This window comes from Rhincodon typus, chromosome 5 (genome assembly GCF_021869965.1).
Source record: "Rhincodon typus isolate 14 chromosome 5, sRhiTyp1.1, whole genome shotgun sequence".
In the NCBI taxonomy this organism is placed as follows: Eukaryota; Metazoa; Chordata; class Chondrichthyes; order Orectolobiformes; family Rhincodontidae; genus Rhincodon; species Rhincodon typus.
In genome coordinates, this window is record NC_063336.1 from 66,834,663 (window position 1) to 66,858,197 (window position 23,535).

Here is a 23,535-nt window from a genome sequence, read left to right on the forward strand (position 1 = left end):
AGGTCCGAAACGTCAGCCTTCCTGCTCCTCTGATGCTGCTTGGCCTGCTGTGTTCATCCGGCTCTACACCTTGTTGTCTTAAACTCAACAGGGATTGTTTTGCAATTGTGTAAGAGCCCAAAACAAGCAGCCAAATCTAAGGTTAGATATGCCCTATGTTGCTGCCATCTTGCATAGAATCTATTCTGTAAGGAGGATCAGAAATGAAGCTAGATAAATTATCTTTCAATTCAGAGTAAATACGTTCTCTATGTGCAGGCTGTCCATCAGCTTCACTGAGAGAGGGCGATTGTTGTTCGGTGATTAATTCAAGTTCAGCTGCAAAGCAGAGCAAAATATGCAGCTGCTGTGATCTTTATACAACACTAGAATCCAAGGACATATGTGGCACTGCCTATTTACAATGCTTTTGTTTCTCTCCGTAATAACTAAGACAATAAATGTGGATTCCTGTCAAACTTCCTGTTTTCGTGTTCTGTGAAATTCACGTTTTACAAACCTAACCTTCCATACTAAGAAATAGTTTTCAACCAAACAAGTCAGAACTTAGCACATTTCGAAAATCTCTTAGATGAAATATAATATCCAGCAATGATTTAAAAACGCATGATCCCAGTTATGAAAATAATAGACAAACAGAATATTTGTTAAGATCTGATTGTATAGGCCATAATCATTTAAAGAATATAATATGTGAAGGTAAGAAAATACGTGACAAAACTCCAGTGTTCAATTGAACTTTTTTTCATGCAAACATAAATAACAAGCTAGAATGAATAAATAGGTATGCTGAATAAATAAGATAATGATTATAAATAATACGAACTTCAGTGTAAAATTCATTACAACAGAATTAACCCAGCATTATTATTTTTACTGTGGTTTTCACACTAATAGGCTTTTAATCATACTCTGTAAGGCATTTCCTTTTCACTCTGGATCTGGTTCCACACCCAACAGCTCAAGTCATATATCAATATGACCTCCTAGCCATAAAACAGGCATAGCTGATATTAACACACCACAAACACCAGATACACACAGACACTCCTTTGGTGTCTATGCCATAACTAAACTTTTCAGCTGTTTTTTTGGTCTACATGGCCCTACCCAATTCTCTAGAATTCTCTGGGCTTATGTTGACCTGAAAGTCTATTTTAAAACAAATGGCATCACTGTCCCCCACCCCCACCTCAATACATGCACATTGCCAGTAAACATCAGGATAGTTCAAAAAATCAGCAGTGGAATACCGTTGTACATAATATGTACAAACACACGTAATGATTAGTTCAAAGTTCAGATACCTGTATTCTATTGCAGTGAGTTCTCGATCAAAGCAGCAATGACACAGATGATAGGTTACAACAGAAGCTTCTACAGTTGCAATGCAGTGAGATCAGAAGCTATCCTTGAACTAGTTCAGTGTAAATCACTCATTCTCATCCTTTGCTCACAGCAACTCATCACCGAGGGAAAACAAAACTGATTGAAACACTTAAAGTATAATGTCCTAACAATGAAAAAGGGCACACTGTAATAATCCTTTTTAATTGAAGCTATACTGAAAATAAATCTTCTTAGTTTTGTTTCTTACAAATTAACACATTCAATATACTTTTTTTAAAAAAACTTTTGCTCAGCATTTGTTCAGGACTGGTTGCTGCTACCATGGGATGCCCTGCTGATGTCATTAAAACCAGAATCATGAATCAGACAAGAGATAAACAAGGAAGGTAAGTGTGATAAATTAAGTTTATATTCAGGTAAGAGTGCCCTTCTATGCATTTCTCGCTGGAATTCCAATCCCAGTATGGCATCCAGCACAAAGCAGAAATATCCGGTCCACTGGGAGTTGGGGATTATTTTCATTTCATTGATTCCAAGAGAGTTTCATGTTTGTTCATTTTTGCTACTAGGGGTTTATTATACACATCCACAGTGGATTGCCTGATGCAGACAATAAAGAGAGAAGGGTTGATGTCATTGTATAAAGGATTTCTGCCAACCTGGGCAAGGATGGTAAATGTTTTTGTATCATTTAAAAATATACCCTTTTAAAGCTTTTGTGGTTTTTGCATTAACGAGATTTTCATTTTTGTTTCAGGCACCTTGGTCATTGACATTCTGGCTCACGTTTGAACAAATAAGAAAAATCACAGGCCTCAATTCCTTTTGACACCATTTCAGAGCAGATTCTGATTTAACTTCAGTGAAGTTCCCTTTGAGGACTGTATCACCGAGCACCATCCAGTTCTGGGTAGGCTGGAATTGAAAAATGTTCCATTGAAATTAGTTTGTGGTGGTCATCCTGACTCTCAGTCTGGATATTGCAGTCAGCACAAATATTTAATGTTAACTTCACTTAAATTCAGTGTACTTTTGTGTCAGGAAGATTCAGCTGTATATCGCTATAAACTATTAAAATACTGAAGTTTTGTATTAATTTGATGGCAGTGAAAGATTATGAGGACATGTTATAAAACTAGAGAGGACTAAGCTGATTTACATCTGTCAGGACAGACTCACCAGAGCTGAGGCACGTTGGTCAATAGTCAGGAGGGACTTGTTCCGGGAGATCTCAATATTGACTCCATGCTCTATGAAGTCTCATGGCATCAAATTAAATACAACCACGAAAATTTCCTGCAACTGGAAGCAACATTAGATGAGGGAGCAAAGGCACAGAATGTATGCTTGGTGATGGACACAGAAGTTACTTACCTAGAGTGGGTCAGTAGTACTAACTGAACTGGCTGATTGCTTGACTGGGCATGATGCAGGTAGTGAGGAAACCAACAAGAGAACAAAGCCTATGGAACCTTGTCCTGACCACCTTAACTATTGTGGACATATCTGTTTGTGACATTACAGGTAAGAGTGATCACTGCACAGTCATTGTGGAGACATGCCACTGGCCATGACTTGCATTGTGGCTTGTAGCATGCTGCTGTAGCAAAGGGGTTAGATTCAGAACTGACTTAGCAGCTTAACATTGTGCATCAATGAGATTCTTTGGGACATCGGCAACAACTGAATTGTATACAACCACAACTTAACCTCATAGGCCTCTACCATTACCATTAAACCTTGGGATTGACCATGGTTCAATGAAGAGTGCAGGAAGTCACTCCAGGAGTAACAGGCACTCCTAAAAATGAGCTGTTTACCTGGAAATGCTACAACAAAGGTCTATTTCAAGCTAAGCAGGAGGAAGTACCTTGCAATAGACAGAGCTTAATGATCCCCAATCAACAAATTAGATCAAAGTTCCGCATTCTTGCCACATGTATTAGTAAATGGTGGTGGACAATCAAAACAACTAATAGGAAGAGTAAGCTGCGCAAACCTCTCCATCCTCAATGAACTTTAAACTGTGACAATTATAGTAAAAACATATTATCAGTATTCAGCCTTAATCATTTGATTGCCATACCTTAGACCTATCCTGGGCTCAAAATGGTTTTAAAAAGGGCAGACCTACAATGGTTGCTTTGATTGCCTGATCTGGTTAAGGCAAGTTCATGAATCCATCAATAAATAAAGATCAGTCCAAGCTGACATTTGGATCTGTGTCTCCTTTCTGTAAATTGCAGACTAGCCTCCAGAATTCATACTGAATTATATTTCAACAGCTGCTTTTGAGCAACACAATGGATGTGTAAGCAAGAACTGTATGGTACACACTTTCGCCCTTTTATGTCTCACTCTGCCTCTCTAAACCCAAATCAGTGCCCAGTATAAAAGCAACTTGGGAGAACCACCATTTACTAAGAACCCAAGATCTACAAACTTTATCACTGTAGCACAATACAAGTCAATAATTGAACAACTGACCTCAGGTTTCAAATCTAATAGTTTATCAACTCAAAACTTTTAAACTCCTTTACCTTCATGTCTGGGTTTGACACCCTTCCTTCTTTATAAGTGAATTACCTTTGTTTGTGCGTGTGTCTGATGTTGCATTCCTACTATTCTTTTTGGGGTCATGGTCATAAAATTCTTCTTTCACTTAAGCAAACCTTATAATTTGGTTCCTTCATTTTATTTTCTATTATGTTCTAATTGAAATGAGATATCTGCATTCTAAAAACGGAAATATAAATATTTGTTGTGACTGACCGGGAGGGGTTAAAAAGAAGGGAGCCAATTTCCTGCTTCTCACCTCATTACGGTAAGCACATGATCAGTAAGCTTCACTTAGCCGGGAAGGAACTATCACTTCTCACGGTGGGGGCAGCACGACGGCTAAGTGGTTAGCATTGCTGCCTCACAGTGCCAGGGACCCTGGTTCGATTCCACCCTTGGGCAACTACCTGTGTGAAGTTTGCACGTTCTCCCGGTGTCTGCGTGGGTTTCTGCCGGGTGCTTCAGTTTCCTCCCACAGTTCAAAGATGTGCAAGTTGGGTGGATTGGCCATGCTAAATTGCCTATGGCGTTCAATAATGTGTGGGGTAGGTGCGTTAGCTATGGGAAATACAGGGTTAGGGGGTGAGTCTGGGTGGGACGTTCTTCAGAAGGTTTTGTGTGGACTTGTTGGGCCAAATGGCCTGTTTCCACATGGTGGGGATTCTGAGCTATGTGAGACAACCTGAGTGAGTATATAGTTTGGGCATTTTGGAGCAATGTGGGAATTCAGTGTAGAGGGGAAGAGGTGCTTTTTGCTTGCTTTTGTAATTCATAGTTTATAAGTTTTATTTTAACAAGATGAATTAAAGCCTAGGATTGAGAGCCCAGCACAGAGTGATATCACAGGAAAACCATAAGTTCATTGGTTGGTAATAGCTGGTAATGTGACTATCTATTTGTAGGTTACTTTCAGATTGAAGGTAAATGGGAGAAAGATTACAAACTAAAAGACTAGCAGCATATTTAAGACAAAACAAAGTAAGAACTAAGTAAATAAAGTGAAGGTGTAGAGTCAGGTGATGTGTTGTATCTGCATGATGAGGGAACTGGTGCACCCCATTATAGTTCACAGTGACCACATTTGTCGCAAGTGATAGACGTTTGAGGAACCCTGACTCAGAGTTGATGATCTGGGGTCTGAGCTTTGAATACTGTGGAAGGGGGAGAGTTACCTGGACACTGTTTCAGGAGGCAGTCACATCCTTTTCGATTAGCTACCTCGAATTTGGTCAGTGGTCAGAGATAGGAGGCTGTGACTATGAGCAAGGCAGGTGGAGGGATCCAGGAGGCAGTGTCTAACAGGTTTGTGATTCTTTGCTGTCTGTGTAGGTGGGAGTGGGATCTGTAGGAACGTCGAGCAAACTGACCAGAACATCATGAGTAAAGGGAGCCGTTCAAGAGGGGAGAGAAAAGAGAAATGAACACAAAAAGAAATGTGCAGCAGACATTTTTTTGGAAAGAACACATTGAAGTTATTAGCACTGCATAGATATTAATTGCATTTGGAATGATGTTACTATTTTTAAGTAAGCATAACAAAATATTTCCATTCAGTAAGGTCCTGTAAATTGCACTGAAATTGAATATTTTTCAAATGGCTAGATAGGTGTGGCTCTAACACTTAAAACCATTGAGGACAAATCAGCCCGTTTCATTGTCATTCCTTCCACCATTGGCAGTGCCAGCTAGAAGATGCATTGCAGGAACTTGCCAATGCTCCTTCAACAATATCTTCCAATCTTTCAATCTTTACTGCCCAGACGTAGCAGTTGCATGAGAACAGACCTGCCAGTATCCCCAAATCCCCCATTGTCCTTAACTTGCAAGTACATCATTGTCCCTTCAATATCATCAGATTAATACACTGAAGTTCCCTGTTCAATACAACTGTGCATATATTAGTATTGCAAGTATCATAGCAGTTCAGAAAGGCAGCTAATCTGAGTCCGTTTGCTAAACAAGCCATATAAATTACCAGTTCTTTGAAAAGTCCTTGGCCACTGTCTCTCTCTCTCAGCAACATTCAAATGTAAACGTAGTACAATACTGCACATCCATATTAAATTATCATAATTCCAAATTCAGTAGTTACTTCTATTGTGAATAAATGTGAAAGTGACATTAAAACAAGACGTTTAAAGGATGCAATCTCAATAGATTTCCTCTCGAGTAGCAACTTTTTGAAGATATATCCATGTACCTTACTAGCTCCTAGTAATTGGTAAAGCACACATCTTCCATTAACATCCAGTCACTTGGATCTTTTGGAGGGTAAAATGTCACCAATAAAGTCCAATACAACATTGGCCTCTTTGTAGAGAATATAAAAGGTTAAGTCTTCCATTTTATGGATTAACTGGTTCAACATTTTTCTTAACTTTTTACATCATTCAAAGTACTTTAAATTGAGAGTAAGTAACTGTCGTCCTCCTTTTACCTTCCCTCTTAAGTAGAACCCTGCCAATGAAAGTACAAGTCCAACTGGAATTATTATGTTCAGGTTAGTAGTTATTACAGAACAAGAGGAAAAATAAATGTGGCATAGTTATATTCATTCAAGCACAAAGTTCCAGCTTCAGTCTCAGTTTAGTCTGACTTATTTCATTCACTGTGGCAGTCAACACTAGTCTGAGTGATTAATGTACAGAAGGGATGGGAAGTATTTGGAGAACACAACATCAAAGACTGAGGCCAAAATCTCTGCAGAAATACCTGCTATAAGCCTGTGCAATTCCTATATAAACATAATACTAGGTTGTATAAACTGGAATAGAGTATAAATTTATGGAGATTTTGTTTTTGCTGCATTAGACTTTTATCAGATATTTTGTCATCCTTAAGACTGACCAGGCAAATAATAAAAGATTCCAAGTATCACAATATATGGTATAGTTTAAGAAAAGAGCTTTTTCTTTGGAAAATATGTAATCTAAATCTGAAGTACCATGCATAGTATTAGTCACCTCATTTAAGGAAGGATGAAAGTGCATTGGGACACAGTTCCAAGAATGTTTACTAAATTGATACCTGGAATGAGAGTTGTTTAATGAGGCAAAGTTGGAGAGTCTAGACTTGTATCTGCTGGAGTTTAGAAGAATAAGAGGTAACTTGATTGAAATATAAAAGCTCCTGAGGAGTCTTGAAAGGGTAGATGTGGAAAGCATGTTTCTCTTTGGATTGAATCTAGAGCTAGGAGTCACGTTTATAAGTCAGTGTCACTCATTAAAACAGATGAGCTAATTCTTTTTTCCCTCAGAGGATCGTGAGTCTTTGCAATTCTCTTCCTGAAAAGATGTTGGAAGTAGAACCCTTGAATATTTTTAAAGGCGAGGTAGATAACTTCTCATCCCTTGGCTTAATGAAAATCTATTGGGGTAGGCGGCAATTGGATTTGAGATTACAATCCAATCAGCAATGGGGTAATGGAAAGACTTGACAGGCTGAATGGCCTATTCCTGTTTCTAACTTGTATATTCATGCGTGAGTAAAGTCCTGAAATTATGAAGGGAATTGCCAAGTTGATTTAAACAAATATCTTATTTTAATGAAGAGCTTACGCTTTCAATCAAATAAGTCAGCAATCTTGAAATTTTGAAGCAAATATTATAAGTTCAAATCCCAGCATGGCAAATTGTGAAACTGACTTCAAAAAGTAAGATCCAGAACAAAAAAAGTTAGCAGATTGATTGGCTTTTTTACGACAGTTCACTCAAGTCCTTCAAGGAAGCAAGTCTATTAGCCCTATCTCACCTGACCTATACATGATTGCAGTACAATACCTTGGGATTAACTATGAATTCCCCTTTGTGGTAGTTACCTGCAAGTCACTCACTTCTCCCAACAGTTTAAGAAAATCTTGATAACCTAATTTTGGAAGCACAAACAGAAGGTACTGTACAGCAGCCAGAAAGGTTTACTACAGTTAAGAAAAAAACAAAGAAAAATGGTTCACTTATTGCAGATATATTGTTATTACAAAACTAAGAGTGTTGCAGAAGAAGGTATCTCTCGCTGATACTTAAGGCAGGGGGTTACCAAAGGAAAGCTGTCGTCAATTCACATCAAGAACTTTAATACAATTGATCAATGACGCATTAGATGAAAAATGCCAAGTTCTACAATGTGGTCACACAATCTGTGTTGATTCCCCTACTGTAGAAGAGATCACACTTTTGAGCAGTGAATACAGTAGATGAGAATGGAAGAAGTACAAAAAAAACTCTGCTTCACCTGGAAGGAGTGATTGGGACCTAAGACTTTGAGGAGGTAAAGAGGTAGGTGTTACATCTCTAAGACTGAAGTTTAAATTAAAGTGGCCCAGAAATCATGTGTTGGGTAGATATGATTTTCTCACTTTATACAGTCTTACCTTCGTTGGAACCTACACACTAAAGAATGTTAGCAGCCTGTTTGTTTACAGAGAGCGTCACAGTCAAACTTAATTTACCGTCCATAATTGCAAACATTTGGACAGATCACTGAATATTAACTGAGGTGATAACTAAAGGGGAGATGGACATATGGGATTCATGAGATACTTAACGTAGAGTATAGGTGACTCAAAGCTTGCCTGTGAGACATGAATCAATGGAGCAATGTAATCAAGAGGTGGATGAAGGTTTGGGTTGTGGGAGAGACAATGAGTCATACGATAATCTAAGTTTAAAAAAAGAGCAAATCAGGAAAGGGAGTAAGATGGGGAGATAGCACAGTATGGATCTGGAAGAACACAGCAGGCCAGGCAGAATCAAAGGAGGAGGAAAGCTGACGTTTTGGGTTGGCATCCTTCAGAAATGGGAGGGAGCTCCAAAATAAATAGAGAAGGAGTGGGGCTGGAGAATGTAAGTGGGATGGTGATAGGTGAATGCAGGTAGGGAGTGGTGGGGATTGGTCAGTGGGATGGGTGGAGCGGAGAGATGGGAGAGAAGATGGACAGGTTGTGTCAGTTCAAGGAGGCTGGGACGAGAGGGAGGGTTGGACATGGAATGAGGCCAGGGAAATTTTAAAACTGGTGAATTCCATGATTAGGCCATTGGACTGTTGGCTCCTGAGGTGGAACGTGAGGCGCTGCACCTCTGTTTGCGGGTGGTGTCATTGTGACACTGGAAGAGGCCCAGGATGGACACATCACCCTGGGAGTGGGAGTTAAAATGGTTGGCGACCAGAAGGTTTTGTCATTTGTCATGTACAGAGCGCAGATGCTCTACAAAACGGTCTCTGAGTCTACACTTGGTCTCACCGATGAAGGGGAGGCCACATCAGGAGCAGCGGATACAGTAGACCAAGTTGACGGATGTGCAAGTGAACCCCTGTCTAGTGTGGAAGGTTTGTTTTGTGCCTTGAATGGAGGTGAGGGGGGAGGTGTAGGGGCAGGTGTAGCACTTCCTGCAGTTGCAGGGAAAGGTGGTGGGGTTAGTGGGAGTGTGGAGCGGACAAGGGAATTGCGGAGTGTGCCGTCCCTACAAAAGGCAGATAGGGATGGGGAGGGAAATATCTCTTTGGTTGTGGGGTCAGATTGTAGGTGACAGAAGTGGTGGAGAATGATACGTTGGATGCAGAGGTTGGTGGAGTGATATGTGAGGACAAGGGGATTCTGTCTTTATTTTTGTTGGGGCGTGGGGATGTGAGGGCATAAGTGCAGGAAATGCAAGAGATGCAGTTGAGGGCATTTTCAATCACCAGAGGGGAGAGGTTACGGTCTTTGAAATAGGAGGACATGTGGGATGTCCATGAGTGGAACACTCCATCTTGGGAGCAGACGCGGCGGAGACAGAGGAATTGGGAGTAGGGGATTGCGTTCTTGCAGGAAGTTGGGTGCTGTATTGTGTTACCTTTTAACTCCAGCGTCTGCAGTTCTTGCTATCTCCAAGATGGGGAGATGATGTGATTAAAGAAACAGTTTGTCAAACAAACCCCTATATCTGCATAAATTGATTGCTCAAACGGTGTAGAATCCCTAAAATCATTTGGGAGAATAGGACTCCTCTTTGTATGTTTGTATCTGATAAAGATAGCTCATTTTGAATATTTAAATTCAATTCTCAAGATATTTTGGGTGCTGGGGAAACCCTCAGCCTTTATGATAAGGCTGGTTAATTTTACCTCCATCACCCAGAAACACAATGTTATTGGGTTCGGGCTGGAAGTTGGGAGGATTGGTAGTATGGAAGAGAAGATGCTGCAAAGGAAGCCTTTTTTTTTTCTGCTGTTGTGGCATATTGCCACTGGAAATTTAGCATCATTTTTGCCCATCTGGTGCCTAACTGAATCATTTCATGACTAAATTGATGGTTACATCTATGCATATAAGAAGACCCTTAGCCCTATGGGGAGACCACAGGAAAACCCTTGTGGCCCCACAATGGGTTCCTGGGGAGTGGGTAGCTGTTTTGTTTGTGGGTTCCTTTAGACTTGAAATGGCCTTGTGCTGATTAAGATATCCAGCTTTTTGGTCTAACTCAGTGAACTTTGCTGAATAATCAATATGAAATTTATTACATTACAACAACTATTTACATGTTACACATAGTCCCTGATTTACAAAGATCCAACATGTAAATGCATGTACATACGATTGAGATCCCATATGAAAAATAATTTTAATGATTTAATGTGCAAATGTCTGCTCATACTTACAAACAGCCATTTTATATTGTACTGTATTGTGTTCTGACCTGTGTATAAATTGATTTACAAATGTACTCAGAAACTGAACCCATTTGTGACCTGGTGACTGCCTGTACACGAAATATGATCTACATAACTACAGAGACTGGTAGGAGCAGACTAGCCCCAGGTCTAGGGGCTACGTTGGGGAAACGAAGCGTAGACTGGGTGACCGCTTCACAGAACATCTATGTTCTGCTTGCAACAAAGACCCTGAGCTACCTGTTGCCTGCCACTTTAATGCACCACCCTGTTCCCTGGCCAACATCTCTGTCTCTGGCTTGCTGAGTATTCCAGCGAAGCTCAACGCAAACTGGAAGAACAACACCTCATTTTCCACTTGGGGACCCTGCAGCCCTCTGGACTCAATATTGAATTCAATAATTTTAGGGCCTGAACTCTCCCATGTCCCGACGCCCTACCCCACACACCAGGCCTTGTTATCACATAGCCTGCTGTTACACACCACATGTTGTTAATCACTAACAGTCCCCATTAACAACTATTCACCCTCCCAGCCTGACTGTTACCAACTCCTTTGTCTGTCCAACTGTTCTTCTTTCGCTTTGGGCTCGATCCTATCATTTACTCCCTACTCCACACACCTCCCTACTTTCTGCATATAAACTGACGCTTTCCCAGCTACCATCAGCTTTGAGGAAGGGTCACCGGACCCAAAACACTAACTCTGATTTTTTCTTCACAGATGCTGCCAGACCTGCTGAGCTTTAGCAGCAATTTCTGTTTTTGTTCCTGATTTACAGCATCCACAGTTCTTTCGGTTTTTGTTTTAGACCCAGGTCTGGTTCTATAAGCCTCTACCTTACACTGACCATATCCCTGTGATATCAACACAGAGGGTGAAGCTTTCTGCACTCAATCAAGTATTAACAATTTCTGATCTATATACAACAAGGGACATCCTTTAATGGTGCTGTATGGCCCATGAAGGGGCTCCCTGAAGATAATGGTCATCCCAGAGCAATGCCATTGACCTTGCACTGTGATGTGATAAGCATTATCTTCTACCTCAGCTAAGTATCCTCCCAAAACTTAATTGAACTCTGCAGGTGTGTTACCATTGAGGCACCCTCACCATCACCCTCACCCTCACCCTCCACGGAGAGGCCAATAGCCTAGTGGTATACTCACTGACAGTTAATCCAGAGATGCAGGTAATGTTCTGGGGACCTGGGTTTGAATCCCGCCACAGCAGATATCTGGAATTAAGAATCTAACGATGACCATGAATCCATTGCCGATTGTCGGGAAAAACCCACCTGGTTCACTAATGTCCTTTAGGGAAGGAAACTGCCATCCTTACCTGGTCTGGCCTACATGTGCCTCCAGACTCTCAGCAATGTGGTTGACTCAGAACTGCCCTTTGGGCAATTAGGGATGGGCAATAAATGCTGCCTAGCCAGCAATGCCCTCATCCCGTTAATGAATAAAGAATAAAGGGAGATGCACCTTTGGCAGTAACTAACTACAGCTGATCTTATCAGAGGTTTTGAGTTGTCAACTCTCTGACTGATTGGCAGCTATAAGGCATGAACTGCTGTTCCCAATTAGACAGCAACCCCATTGGGCTTTTATTGCTATTGCTATTGCTATTGCTATTGCTATTAATTTGCTATTGCTAACAATATCTTTCCCGATCATCCCACTGCACATCCAAGCCCTGGCAAACATTGTTCTACCAGTCTGCTACCCATGCCAACCCTAATGGGGTTACCTTACAAGCTAAGCTAAAAAATGCCACTCAGAAGCTAATTTCAACACGTTTAGATCATTTCAGTGACCTCAGTATGCCTTAGCTTACTGAAAGGATTTCTGTTGATTTCATTTTGTTTAGAAGGAATTCTATTCTTCAGCCAAATATTCTGAAACAAAACCATAGCACGAATCCTTATGTTATTGTTTGCACACTTGCACTTGATATATTTTTCATAAGGAAATCAATAATAACAAAAAAAGTTGCTTTATGAATTAGCTGTTGTCACCAGTGAAGACTAATAATTGGCATCAGTTCCCAGGGAAGTGAAAATAAGGTTTCTGACTTTTGTCCTGGGATTTGCTGCTAGAAAGACTGCTTGCTGTAGTGTTGGAAGAAGACAGGATCAGATTTTCTGATTTATTTCAGATTTCCAGGATCAACAGTACTTAGCTATTACAAACATATTTTAGGGATAAAAACAAAGTGGTTGTCCTTATTTTTAGCATTTTATTATAAGGAATTAGACAAAAATTATTAAATCATTTAAACCTGCCCCCTTAGAATGGGCTTGTACCATCTTCCATTAATACAAAATCAATGGTAATTTTACTCCATCAGCACAGGAAATAATTATCACCTTTGAGCCTAATTATGTGTGACAGAACCAGCATTAGCACAAATGGAGCACGCAAGAATGATTTGAATGCCTGACATTTTCTGCCACCTCATTTGAGTTGCCAAGGAATGATGAAAAACAGTAAGCTGATCAAAGGAAATAAGGTGTAATTTGATTTCTGTTAAGTATTAATTTTTATTGCTAAGAAGCTATTTATTTACCCAATGCCAGTAATTTAAGATAAAACGCTGAATTGTCAATGAATTAAATGTAATGTATAGTGAGTGGTGTGTTCCTACAGCATCACATTGAAACAAAAAATATTAACACATTGCTAGCCCTTTGAGCATTAACATTTTTTTTAATTTTATTAAATATCTTTACAAATCCAACCTTGTTATGAAACTGAAAATAAACAGTTTTCAGATGGAACTTCGTTCTTAATGTAGTCAGTTTCAGAGACATCCGAAATGACTGATGCTGCAAGATCTCATAAGCATGAGTACTCAAAGGGTTAAATAATGTCACAAGACTAACTTACCAAGAATTGAAGCTTTTTCAGTTTAGAGACTCATGTTCTGTGCACATTGAATACACCGTTTGGAAGTGAAATAAATTGTCTGGGATAAAAATAATTAGTTGAGAAGCAAATTATTACATAGCAGAAGAATTATCTGTTGAAGGTAAAAAAAAAATCTGTTTTGTATAATTTAACTTCTAAAAGGTTAAAAATATATCTAATGTAAAATTTATTCTACTGTTTCCATGGCATTAGAAAATATTCTGAAATGTTACTCATTTGGTGAACTCACATTTACAGCGTCCATAAGTGCACCTTGAGGAGTTTTTCAGTTTGTTTTGGCCACACCTGAAAATCTGTAGACAGTATCTACGTTTAAAAGATGACTCTGATGCCTAAAAGTAGAACACTGTTCCTGTTCCTTTAAATAATGGCCTAAATAATTATGATTTAGAACACTGATCCACTGAATTCTAAGAACAAGGACTTTGATTTAATTGTGTCAGAAACCTGGAGTTAAAGGATGAATAATCCTAATGCTTAATAAGGTTTAATATTATAACCTAATCTTTCTGTTCAAGTTAGAATTTTGTTTTTTTTTGCATATCCGTATGTTGAACTACAACTCCCTTAAGCCAACCTAGAAACTCCCCTCTCAAATCTTGTTAAGATGTATTTACTTGCCTACTACATAATCTTCCTGAATCCTGATCAGTTCCAGTTGTTACCTCAATGCCCCAGTACCATCTTTGTAGTGCCTCAGATACTTTGGGTGTTAAAACTGTTTCATAAATACAGGCAATTACAGTAAACCATTGCTAAACTTTGGACAATCCTCAGTATTCAAGATATTTTACTGTTTTGAAGCAATGCAGCAACATTCCAACAGGGTCACCAACCATAGAGTTTGAAATTCTTAATTTTTGGACTTTACAGCACAAATGTGTGAAATAAATGTAGAGACAGAAGAATTTTTTAGGAGACATTTTTAATGTATCTGCATTTGTCAGTTATTGTAGCTAACTTTCATTGAGTGTTTTATTTTGTACAAGCAGAAAAAATATTTTTATCAATGAAGATTTGTTATTTCAACTAGATGGTCATCAATATGATTTCATTAGGGATTTAAGCCCAAGAGGCTGGGAATGAAATTTCACAGAGAGTGAAGCCAGCACATAGTAATTCTCTCTCTGTCCCGGTCTCATGCGTTGAATATCTGAAAGGGGTGGGAGACAAAGTAAAATAATGGCATTCTAGCCAAAAGAATATTATGGGCTGTGTCAATAATAAACACTTAGTTAAACCTATAATACAAGATTGATTATTAATAGAAAAATTAAAAGACAATTTGTTAGCCTATTTGAACATTAACTTATCAAATTTTATTCATTGTATATTGTTAGTATTTAATCAATCAGATCTGGGGATAAATTTAAAACTAACTAAGGGCAGATCATAACATTAAAAGGAACTTGAATTTTTCGTTGAATTAAACCCTGAGAAGGATATATTCAGTCAAGGGTCCATGCCTCTACAGCCTGGGGAATGGGTCAGGACATAGCAGCCAGTCCAAACCATAGCGCTAACATGACTAGGGAGGTGTATAGTAATCAGGCAGGGATCCAGGCCATTCTCAACTAGGGATACCTGGCTAGACTGTTGAGGGGGGTGGGTCACGGTCAGTCCGTTGGGCCCACCCAAAAAAACTATGGGAAAAGGATGAGGGGGACCAGGGAGGGCACTGCCTTCGGAAGGAGACTCTTTTTTTGGGATTGGCTGTGCTGGGAGGAATGACAGGTGTAGGCTCATGTAGATGGGTTGAATGGGAAATTGGGGATGTGTGAAGCCAGTGGAGTTCACGGGAAGGGCAGTCAGGAAGGGGATCTGGAGGTTCGGCACCTGTGACACTTGGAGATGGAAACCAGTGTCCAAAGATCTGCCACTGTCCATCATGCTGGAAATGAAAACCACCCAATGGGAAAGAAAATGGCTATGATCACAACCAGAGTGGGCAGGATAAGTATCTTCATCTCTGAGGAAGGTGTGTGCTGGACCCACTGATGTGAAGTCCTTTAAAAGGCAAGAATATTAGAGACAGACCCTTGAATTGTACAGGAAGCAAGACTATGTGGTCCCTGATCCCTTGGCTGCCTGTGTGCTGAACACCTTCTTGCTCAGCTGAATGGAAAGAAAATTGGGAAAGCAACAATGATAGGACGTTCAACGGTTGCAGGAACAGATGCAAGTCTTTGATTGCATTCGTGTTGCCAGTGTTGCAGGTGCCAGTTTCCAAGATTGTTATCATGCAGCTGTAGTGTTCAAAGTAGTCATTGTATATGAGCAATTTTGGACTTTTCTAAGATAAATGTAAGTTCTTTTCTTATTTCGTATGGATAAATAGGGGGTTGCAAAATACTGTGCTTTATTACATTAATATTTGAAGTTTTATAAAAGTACATTAAGTACCAGAGGTTAAAATACCAAAGGCAATAATTGCGCTTCCCTAATTGCCATTGACAAGGTTGCGGTGAGCTGCCTTCATGAAACACAACAATACTTGCATATTGGAAAATATCAGAGTAAAGAGTAAAACTTCAAAGTTTACCAAATTATTAGCAAATAGTGAGGTGCCAACGACAACATGACATAAATGGGCTAATAGAATTGGCAAATGTCAGATGGAATTTAGTATATGAACATATGAGATGATGCACTTTAAAAGAAGGGAAAGGGTCAGCCAATATACATATATTCAATGGAACAGTTTCAATGAGTGTAAATGGACAGATGACCCTGGAGTTTTGTGTGCACACACCTTTGAAGGTGTCAGTTAGCAAAGCATCAGGAAATTTGGGCTTCAGAAATAGAAGTATTAAGGGAAGTGAACATTTTTAGTACTATTGCTGGAGTATTGTGTCTAGTTCTGATCACCTTACTTTAGGAAGAATGTGAGGTCCTTGAGAGGGTTTGGGAGAAAATCTACCATGGTTCCGGGGATGAGGCAATTTAGCCAAACAAATGGGTTAGAGAAACTAGGTAGTTCTCCTTAAAGAAAATGAGGTTGAAGGGATATTTGGTACAGGTGCATATTTTTATAAAAGACTGGATAAGGTAGGCTTTTGTTTCCTTTCGCCATATAGAAAAGTGACTTCAGGTCAATGACTGAAAAGTTTGCATAATAGATATAGGAGGGGTGTGCCGAATTTAAAAAAAAAAAGTGGTAATAACCTGGAACTTATTGCCGAAATGGGTGGTGTAAGTGGAGACAATTAATGATTCAAAAGGAAATTGGATAGGCACTTGAGGAAGATAACTTGCAGACCCACGGGATGGGGTAGCAAACAACAATTGCCTGGGTTGCTCTACAGAGGGCCAACATAGACTTAATGAGCCAAATGGCCTGCTTCTTTACTGTAATGACTGTATAGGCTGAATATTCTCTTTGTGAATGTGTCTCCTGAGGAGAAGTCACTCTTTGGGATTTTATTTTAGAGAGGTGCTTCCTTAATGGCAACAAGACAGGTTTCCTGACCAATTAATGGAATGTACCAGCTCTAGAAGCTGAAAGGAAAAGTAAAGATCTTCCAGATTGAAAGGAGCAGCAGATTGCAATAGAAGGCAAACAACGGAAAGGATGCTTCAACATGGGGCCTCCTTATTGAGAAGAATGCCGCTAAAACTTGTGAATGATCCACGCTGGTCCAACTTTTCCTTGCACATCAAAATTGCACTCCAATACAATCAGTACCTTCATTTCCAAGTACGAATTAATTAAAGGTTTTTCCCTCTGTGTTCTCATGATGGTGTTGTGGGATGGGATGGGGCTTCAGGGGGCAGTGGGAAGTGAGGACATTGGGTCGCCGTAACTCTGTAGAAGGTGACAATTTGGCTTGTCTTCTGCCTAGGCAAGAAATAGGGAATGCCTCTGGGTCTGCTTGAAGCTAGACAAATGGCACTGCTGTTTTCCACTGGGTGCCTGTCTCAAGGCAGTCAAATAGCACCCAATTGCATTGGGAAGCTGGAGATCATCTCAAGCATTCCAGTTGACCTCCATTGACAGTGCTTCAGTTGCTTCTTAATGAATATAATTGGTCAGCCATCTCTCAGGTTTTTGATGTTCTGCTGGATCCAAAACTGCTTCTGCTTTGGTTGTGTTGGAAACACATAGTAACATTTGTATTCCATCAATGTTTCCTTTATTATGAATAAGGTTAGCAATAATGATTAAATGATCTGCTTTTGTAATGCTGATTGAGAGAAAGATGTTGGCCAAGACACCGGAAAAACACCCTGTTCTTCTTCAAAATAGAATTATAATCTCAACCTTGGCTTTTTAATTCACTAAAGCCTTGGAGGGGTCTTGAACCTGGATCCTTTTGAATCAGAGGCAAGAATGCTAACAACTGAGCTGATGGCTTAATTGTTATGCTACCTTAGTCAAAATGACTAGCACTGCAAATCTGGAAGGGAAACAAGTATGTTGACTGATGCTGACATTTTCAGACCCCATTTCCTCTATTCTGAACCTTGGCAGTGCCTCAAAATCCTGCCCTATGACATACTAACTCTCATGTCCAAAATCCTGTTCACAAATAGACAAACAGGAGGCTGGAAAAACACAGCAAGCCAAGCAGCATCAGGAGGAGAATACGCCAGCATTTCGGGTATTACCCTTCTTCAGGACTGGATGTGGGAGTCTAATTGGAGTTAGCGGAAGTGTTGAGGATGATACGTTGGATGTGGAGGCTGGTGGGGTGGAAAGTGAGGACAAGGGCCCCCTATCTTTATGTTTGGAGGGGAGGGTTTAGAGCTGAGGAGCGGGGAATGGAGGAGGCATGGTGGAGGGCTGTCTGGATGATGGGGGGGGGGAAAAGAATGTTGTTTGAGATAGGAGGACATCCAGGATGCTTGGGAGTGGAATGTCTCTTCGTCAGAGCAGATGCAATGGAGACAGAGAAATTGGGAAAACGAGATGGAGTTTTCGCAGGATACAGAGTGTGAGGAGGTGTAGTCCAGGTAGCTATAGGAGCCTGTGGGTTTATAGTAAATGTCGGTCTGTAAATTGTCACCAGAAATGGAAGCAGAGAGGTCAAGAAAGGGGAGGGAAGTGTCTGAGATAGACCTAGTGAATTTGAGGATGAGGTGGAAATTGTTAGTGAAGTCGATGAACTGCTCCAGTTCAGCCTGTGTGCAGATGGTAGCACCGATGCAGTCATTGATGTAACAGCAGAAGAGTTGGGGAACCGTACCAGTGTACATACCGAAGAGGGACTGTTCGACATAACCAACAAGAGGCAGATTTAGCTGGGGCCCATGCAAGTGCCTATGACAACCCCCTGGATTTGGAGAAAGTGGGAAGAATTGAAGGATAAGTTACTGAGGGTCAGGACTAATTTAATTAATTAGATTAATTTAATTTAATTTAATTTAATTTAGCAAAGCAGAGAGGAGGGTATTGGTAGGGGAGGAGCTGGATGGGTCTGTTGGAGAGGAAAGTACTGAGGGCCTGCAGGCTGTCATTGTGGGGTATGGACGTGTGTGGGGTTTGCACGTCCATAGTAAAGATGAAGTGCTGGGGGCCAGGGAACTGGAAGTTTCCGAAGAGATGGAGGGTGTGGCTTGTGCTCCAAATGTAGGTGGGGAATGCCTGGACCAAGTGGGAGAACGAAGTTGAGTAGGAAGAGTTCGGTGGGGCAGGAACATGCGGAGACAACGGGTCGGCCAGGGTAGTTGGGCTTATGGATCTTGGGGAGTAGGTAGAACCGGGCAGTGTGGGGCTAGGTGACTATCAGGTTGGAGGCGTTGGAGGGGAGATTACTGGAGGTGATGGGGTCATGGACAGTGTGCGAGACCGTGGCTTAATGGGCCTTGGTGGGATCGTGGTCAAGGGGGAGGTAGGACACAGTGTCAGAGAGTTGGTGTTCGGCCTCTGCAATATAGATGTCCATCTTCCAGACTATCACCGCCCCCCTCTTTGTCAGTGGGTTTGATAGTGAAACGGAGATTGGTGCAAAGAAAATGGATCGCGGCACATTCGGAGGGGGTGAGGTTGGAGTGGGTGAGGGGGATGGAGAAATTGAGGTGGTTCATGTCATGTTGGCAGTTAGCAATAAAGAGGTCCAGGGTGGGTAAGAGGCCATGAGGGGTTGTTGAAGATGAGGAAGAAGGTTGGAGGCAGGTGGTTGGGAGTCTTTATTGAAGAAGAAGGCATTGAGGCAGAGGCAGCGGAAGAAGAGCTCCGCATGTTCACAAATAGCCTAGTAGAGAAGAGATACATGCAGAAGCATGAATTGATAATCATACCTGTATTTTAAATAAAAACCGAAAGAACTGCGGATACTGTGATTCAGGAACCAAAACAGACATTGCTGGAAAAGCTCAGCAGGTCTCGCAGCATCTGTGGAAAGGGGTCAGAGTTAACGTTGATTGACCCTTCCTCAGAACATTCAGAGGAAGAGTCATTCGCCCTGAGACGTTAATTCTGATTTCTCTCCACAGATGTTACCAGAGCTGCTGAGCTTTTCCAGCAATTTCTGTTTTTATTACCTGTATTTTATTTGGCCAATATTTGTCACTCACTAATTTATACTTCTTACAATTCTCAGTCAGGAATAGGGAATGTTATGATGATTTGTTAATGGAACCACTAAAAGCGTTGAAGGTAGCAGATTCCCTTTCTTAAGCAAACTATTGACTTCAAACTCATTTTCTTTCATTTAATTGTTTGGTATTTACTTGAAAACTTCAAATATAAACAATCAGTTGAAAAGGTTAAACTCCCAATATATGTACCTTCTTATGTAAATAAAACTACATAAATACTACACAATTTCTGCCTTAATAACTGTACTAATATTTGGCATCAAATATTTCGGCAGGTGTACTGGGGAAGATGCCACCTAATAATACAACAATGAGCAAGTTGGCAAATGACTCCACAATGCTGATAGTGGATGCATATATGAAAAATAGAAAAGAAGATGTGCTTTTACACAATAAGCTAGACCATCTGTACCATGGCCATCGCATTGTCCTCTCAAGATTACAGCAAGAAAGTACAAATGTAACAGAGGAACTTCAGAATATATTAAGCCAAAAAACAATACTCCAAAAATGTAAATTAGATGATTTAATAAGTCAGCTAAGGACTTTCAAAAAGGGAGGCAAAACTGAGATTACTTCAGATGGGGATACAATGACAAGAGGAGTAAATTCTTTATTTTTTGGAAGAGCTAAAACAGCTCCTTCAACAACAGTGAGTAATTTACAATCTGGACAGCGACGTGCAAGTTTGCTGAATACCTGGGCTGGTATAGATGGGAGAACCAGTCCAAATTCTTCCCTTCAAGATGAATTAGATGGAAGGTTTTCAACAAATCAGTACGTGAAGAAAATGCCTCACATGTCTTCTTCAATTAATAATGTTTCTTCAAGGCCTCCTGGGTTCAGGAGGTCCAAGTCAATTGTATCTTTGGGAGGAAATACTGGAGATGGTGGTAATGGCCAGTGTTTGACACATAAAGAATTGCGTCGTATGGCCAGCATGGAAAACATTTGCCAAAAGGTACTAAAGACACAGAAGCTTGACCGTTTACAGGAACGAGAGCAATTCAGGAAGTTCCTGGATGAGAAAATGAAAGAGAAAGTGAATGACTTTATAAAGACATTGGATAAAAACTTGAAATAACTTCCCTTTAAATATGTTATATTTGTAGACCATGTTTTGGATACACAAATCAACAATTCTCACCTAGCACCCCAATCTGATGAGTTTTCTTTTTTCAGGTGCTCTCAACTGTATTGTATTTTTCAAAGTTTCCTGTCATTTTGTTTTGTTACCTCAAACATTTTACAAAGAGAAATTCCTAACCTCTATTTACTCAATTTTAGATGAGTATAGATAAAAATGTATGAAAACATCCGACATACTATTGACATACATCGTTGAAATATGATTTGAAAATTGGTGACTTTTACAATTGAGGAAATTTCAATTGTTGTGAATCAATATCTGGCAGGTCTATCAAAGGAGCATAATAGAATTTCTCAATCTAGTGTTAGCTGAGTTCTTGGCCCACCTTTTGTATTTCATCACTTCAATCATAAATTTTTATGTTTGGAATAGTCACACAAATACAGAATAATCAACTTGATTTGCCATCTGGAATGGAGCTTTGTATAGATCACAGTTTCCCAAATTTATTTTCCAATGCACCCCATTCTAACAATTGAAAATGAAGGTGATCCCAGATGTCAGCAAAAACAAAACAGCAAGGCAATAGCATAACATTCAGTCTATAATTATTGAAGTTTACATGTAATACATGTTCAACATACATGTTATATAAAAATGAAAATCTGTAAAGTTCTTTGTAAAAATGTTTATTTATTCATTTGATTTCAGCAAGCTTTCCATTTTTCCCATTGATGGAAGAGTCAGTGAAATCCCTCTACCCTCCACACCCACAACAAACTATCCCATCCTTGTTACCATCCACCATACAATCCCTCCCTGTCCCCTCCTATATACAGATACTACGACCAGCTCCTTTTATACCACGATATCCAACTTCTCCACCATTGACCTCTACCCCAACCCTCAGTTGCCAGTCCCTGTGAAGCAGACTTGCCACTACAGAATGGATCTACTGCATCACCCTCCACTTCCTACAGTTTGGAAACCATTGGTACAGATCATTTACATAAATTGTTTCCTGAACTGCTGTCAATGTTATCATTCTAACATCCCCTTTAAACTAAGTACATGTCAAAAATAATTTGTGTGAAGCTATTTGGATATTTTTCAGAAATCTGGCAAAATAGTACATTATTGCAAGCTATTCTCATATTCTGTCTTTCATAATTTTCCTATTTTGCAGAATGTTTCCGAATGCTTCAAGCAACATCAATGATGTAATAATAATATGTAATAATAATATTGGCTGTTTTGTTTCTTCATAAATATTTTTCAGTCTTCTAACACCAAAAAAATCCAAAAACCAGCACCAAGTCACATAAACTTTCTAAAAAATATATATTGTCCCTTTCACACTTGAGAAATAAAAAAACATTGTGTTTCTATAGCCTATGTAGAATTTGTGGCTTCAGAATGTCTCCATAGTACTTTACACCTGCTTTTTAGAAATAATGTCAAGAAATCTTTCATGTTCACACAAACAGGCAGGGAGGACCTTGATTTCTTTTGTCTTATCCAAAAGATGGCATCTCTGACAATATGTTGTAATGACTTCCTCCAGGTGCTCCGGTTTCCTCCCACAGTCCAAAGATGTGCAGGTTAGGTCGATTGGCCATGCTAAATTGCCCATAGTGTTCAGAGAGGTGTAGATTAGGTGGGTTATAGGGAGATAGGTCTGGGTGGGATGCCCTGAGGTTCGGTGTGGACTTGTTGGGCCAAAGGGCCCGTCTCCACACTGTAGGGATTCTATGATGATGACATGTCAGCTTAAGAAGCTACTAAATTAAACTAGATAAGCAGCCTCTCCCTTTTAAAAATTTCATGGATCATTCTTCTGACAACTGCCAATGAGTGATAGTTTCACCAGGAATTATTATCACCTGCAATAATATTAAAATTAAACTTTTGTTGTGTGGAACTTGCTGACAAAATATATGCAGCCCAGTTTAAACAATGATTTATCATTAAAGAACCCTTAGCAAATTTTTCCTGTATTTAGGGGCTGAAAACGTATGCACTATTTTGAATTCACATCTTTGCAAAATATGTTCAATTTCAACTTAAGGCAACAATTTTTGGCTGTAATATCTTAACATTCAAAAAAAGATATGAGCATTAAAGTCAGTGACTATTGAAATCAATTAAAACAATAAAAACAATTCTGTTATGTGAAGAACGAGATTTACAACTATTGAGGAAGATTAAACATGTTAGGGTTTTTCTTCTTTAGATGAAAGAACACTTAGAGGCCACCTGATAAAGTTCTTTATGATGAATTGGTTGGACCAAATAGATGTGGAGAAAATATTTCTTTCCACCTGATAGAATCAAAAAGCAGAAGCTACAGATATAAGACAGTTTACAAAGAAATCCAACAGCAAAAGTGAGAATTGTCTCTACTCAGAGAGTAG

At 39.8% G+C, this 23,535-nt stretch overlaps 2 protein-coding genes across 4 annotated transcripts in view; both read left to right on the forward strand.

Annotated features, from left to right (window-relative positions):
- Positions 1 to 3,561, forward strand: part of LOC109919730 (mitochondrial uncoupling protein 4) — a 19,570-nt gene extending 16,009 nt beyond the window's left edge. The window contains exons 4-6 of the mRNA XM_048597049.1: positions 1,644 to 1,736; positions 1,920 to 2,022; positions 2,108 to 3,561. Of these exons, the coding sequence (XP_048453006.1) occupies positions 1,644 to 1,736; positions 1,920 to 2,022; positions 2,108 to 2,179 (268 nt within the window). The 3' untranslated portion in view covers positions 2,180 to 3,561. The remainder of the gene's footprint in view (positions 1 to 1,643; positions 1,737 to 1,919; positions 2,023 to 2,107) is intronic.
- LOC125483168 lies at positions 2,154 to 22,437 on the forward strand. 3 transcript variants are annotated; one of them, XM_048597189.1, is made up of 2 exons: positions 2,154 to 2,260; positions 20,307 to 22,437. In XM_048597189.1, exon 2 carries the CDS (start codon positions 20,321 to 20,323, stop codon positions 21,113 to 21,115), a length of 795 nt encoding a protein of 264 aa, XP_048453146.1. In that variant the 5' UTR covers positions 2,154 to 2,260; positions 20,307 to 20,320; the 3' UTR covers positions 21,116 to 22,437. The 3 variants fall into 3 exon arrangements, with proteins under 3 accessions (XP_048453146.1, XP_048453145.1, XP_048453147.1); XM_048597188.1 differs by lacking the exon at positions 2,154 to 2,260 and adding an exon at positions 8,068 to 8,183; XM_048597190.1 differs by lacking the exon at positions 2,154 to 2,260 and adding an exon at positions 16,908 to 17,188.
- The last annotated feature ends 1,098 nt before the right edge of the window (positions 22,438 to 23,535 follow it).

Coding starts and splice junctions, on each gene's coding strand:
- LOC125483168 (XM_048597189.1), top strand. CDS start 20,321: ATGCCACCTAATAATACAACAATGAGCAAGTTGGCAAATGACTCCACA.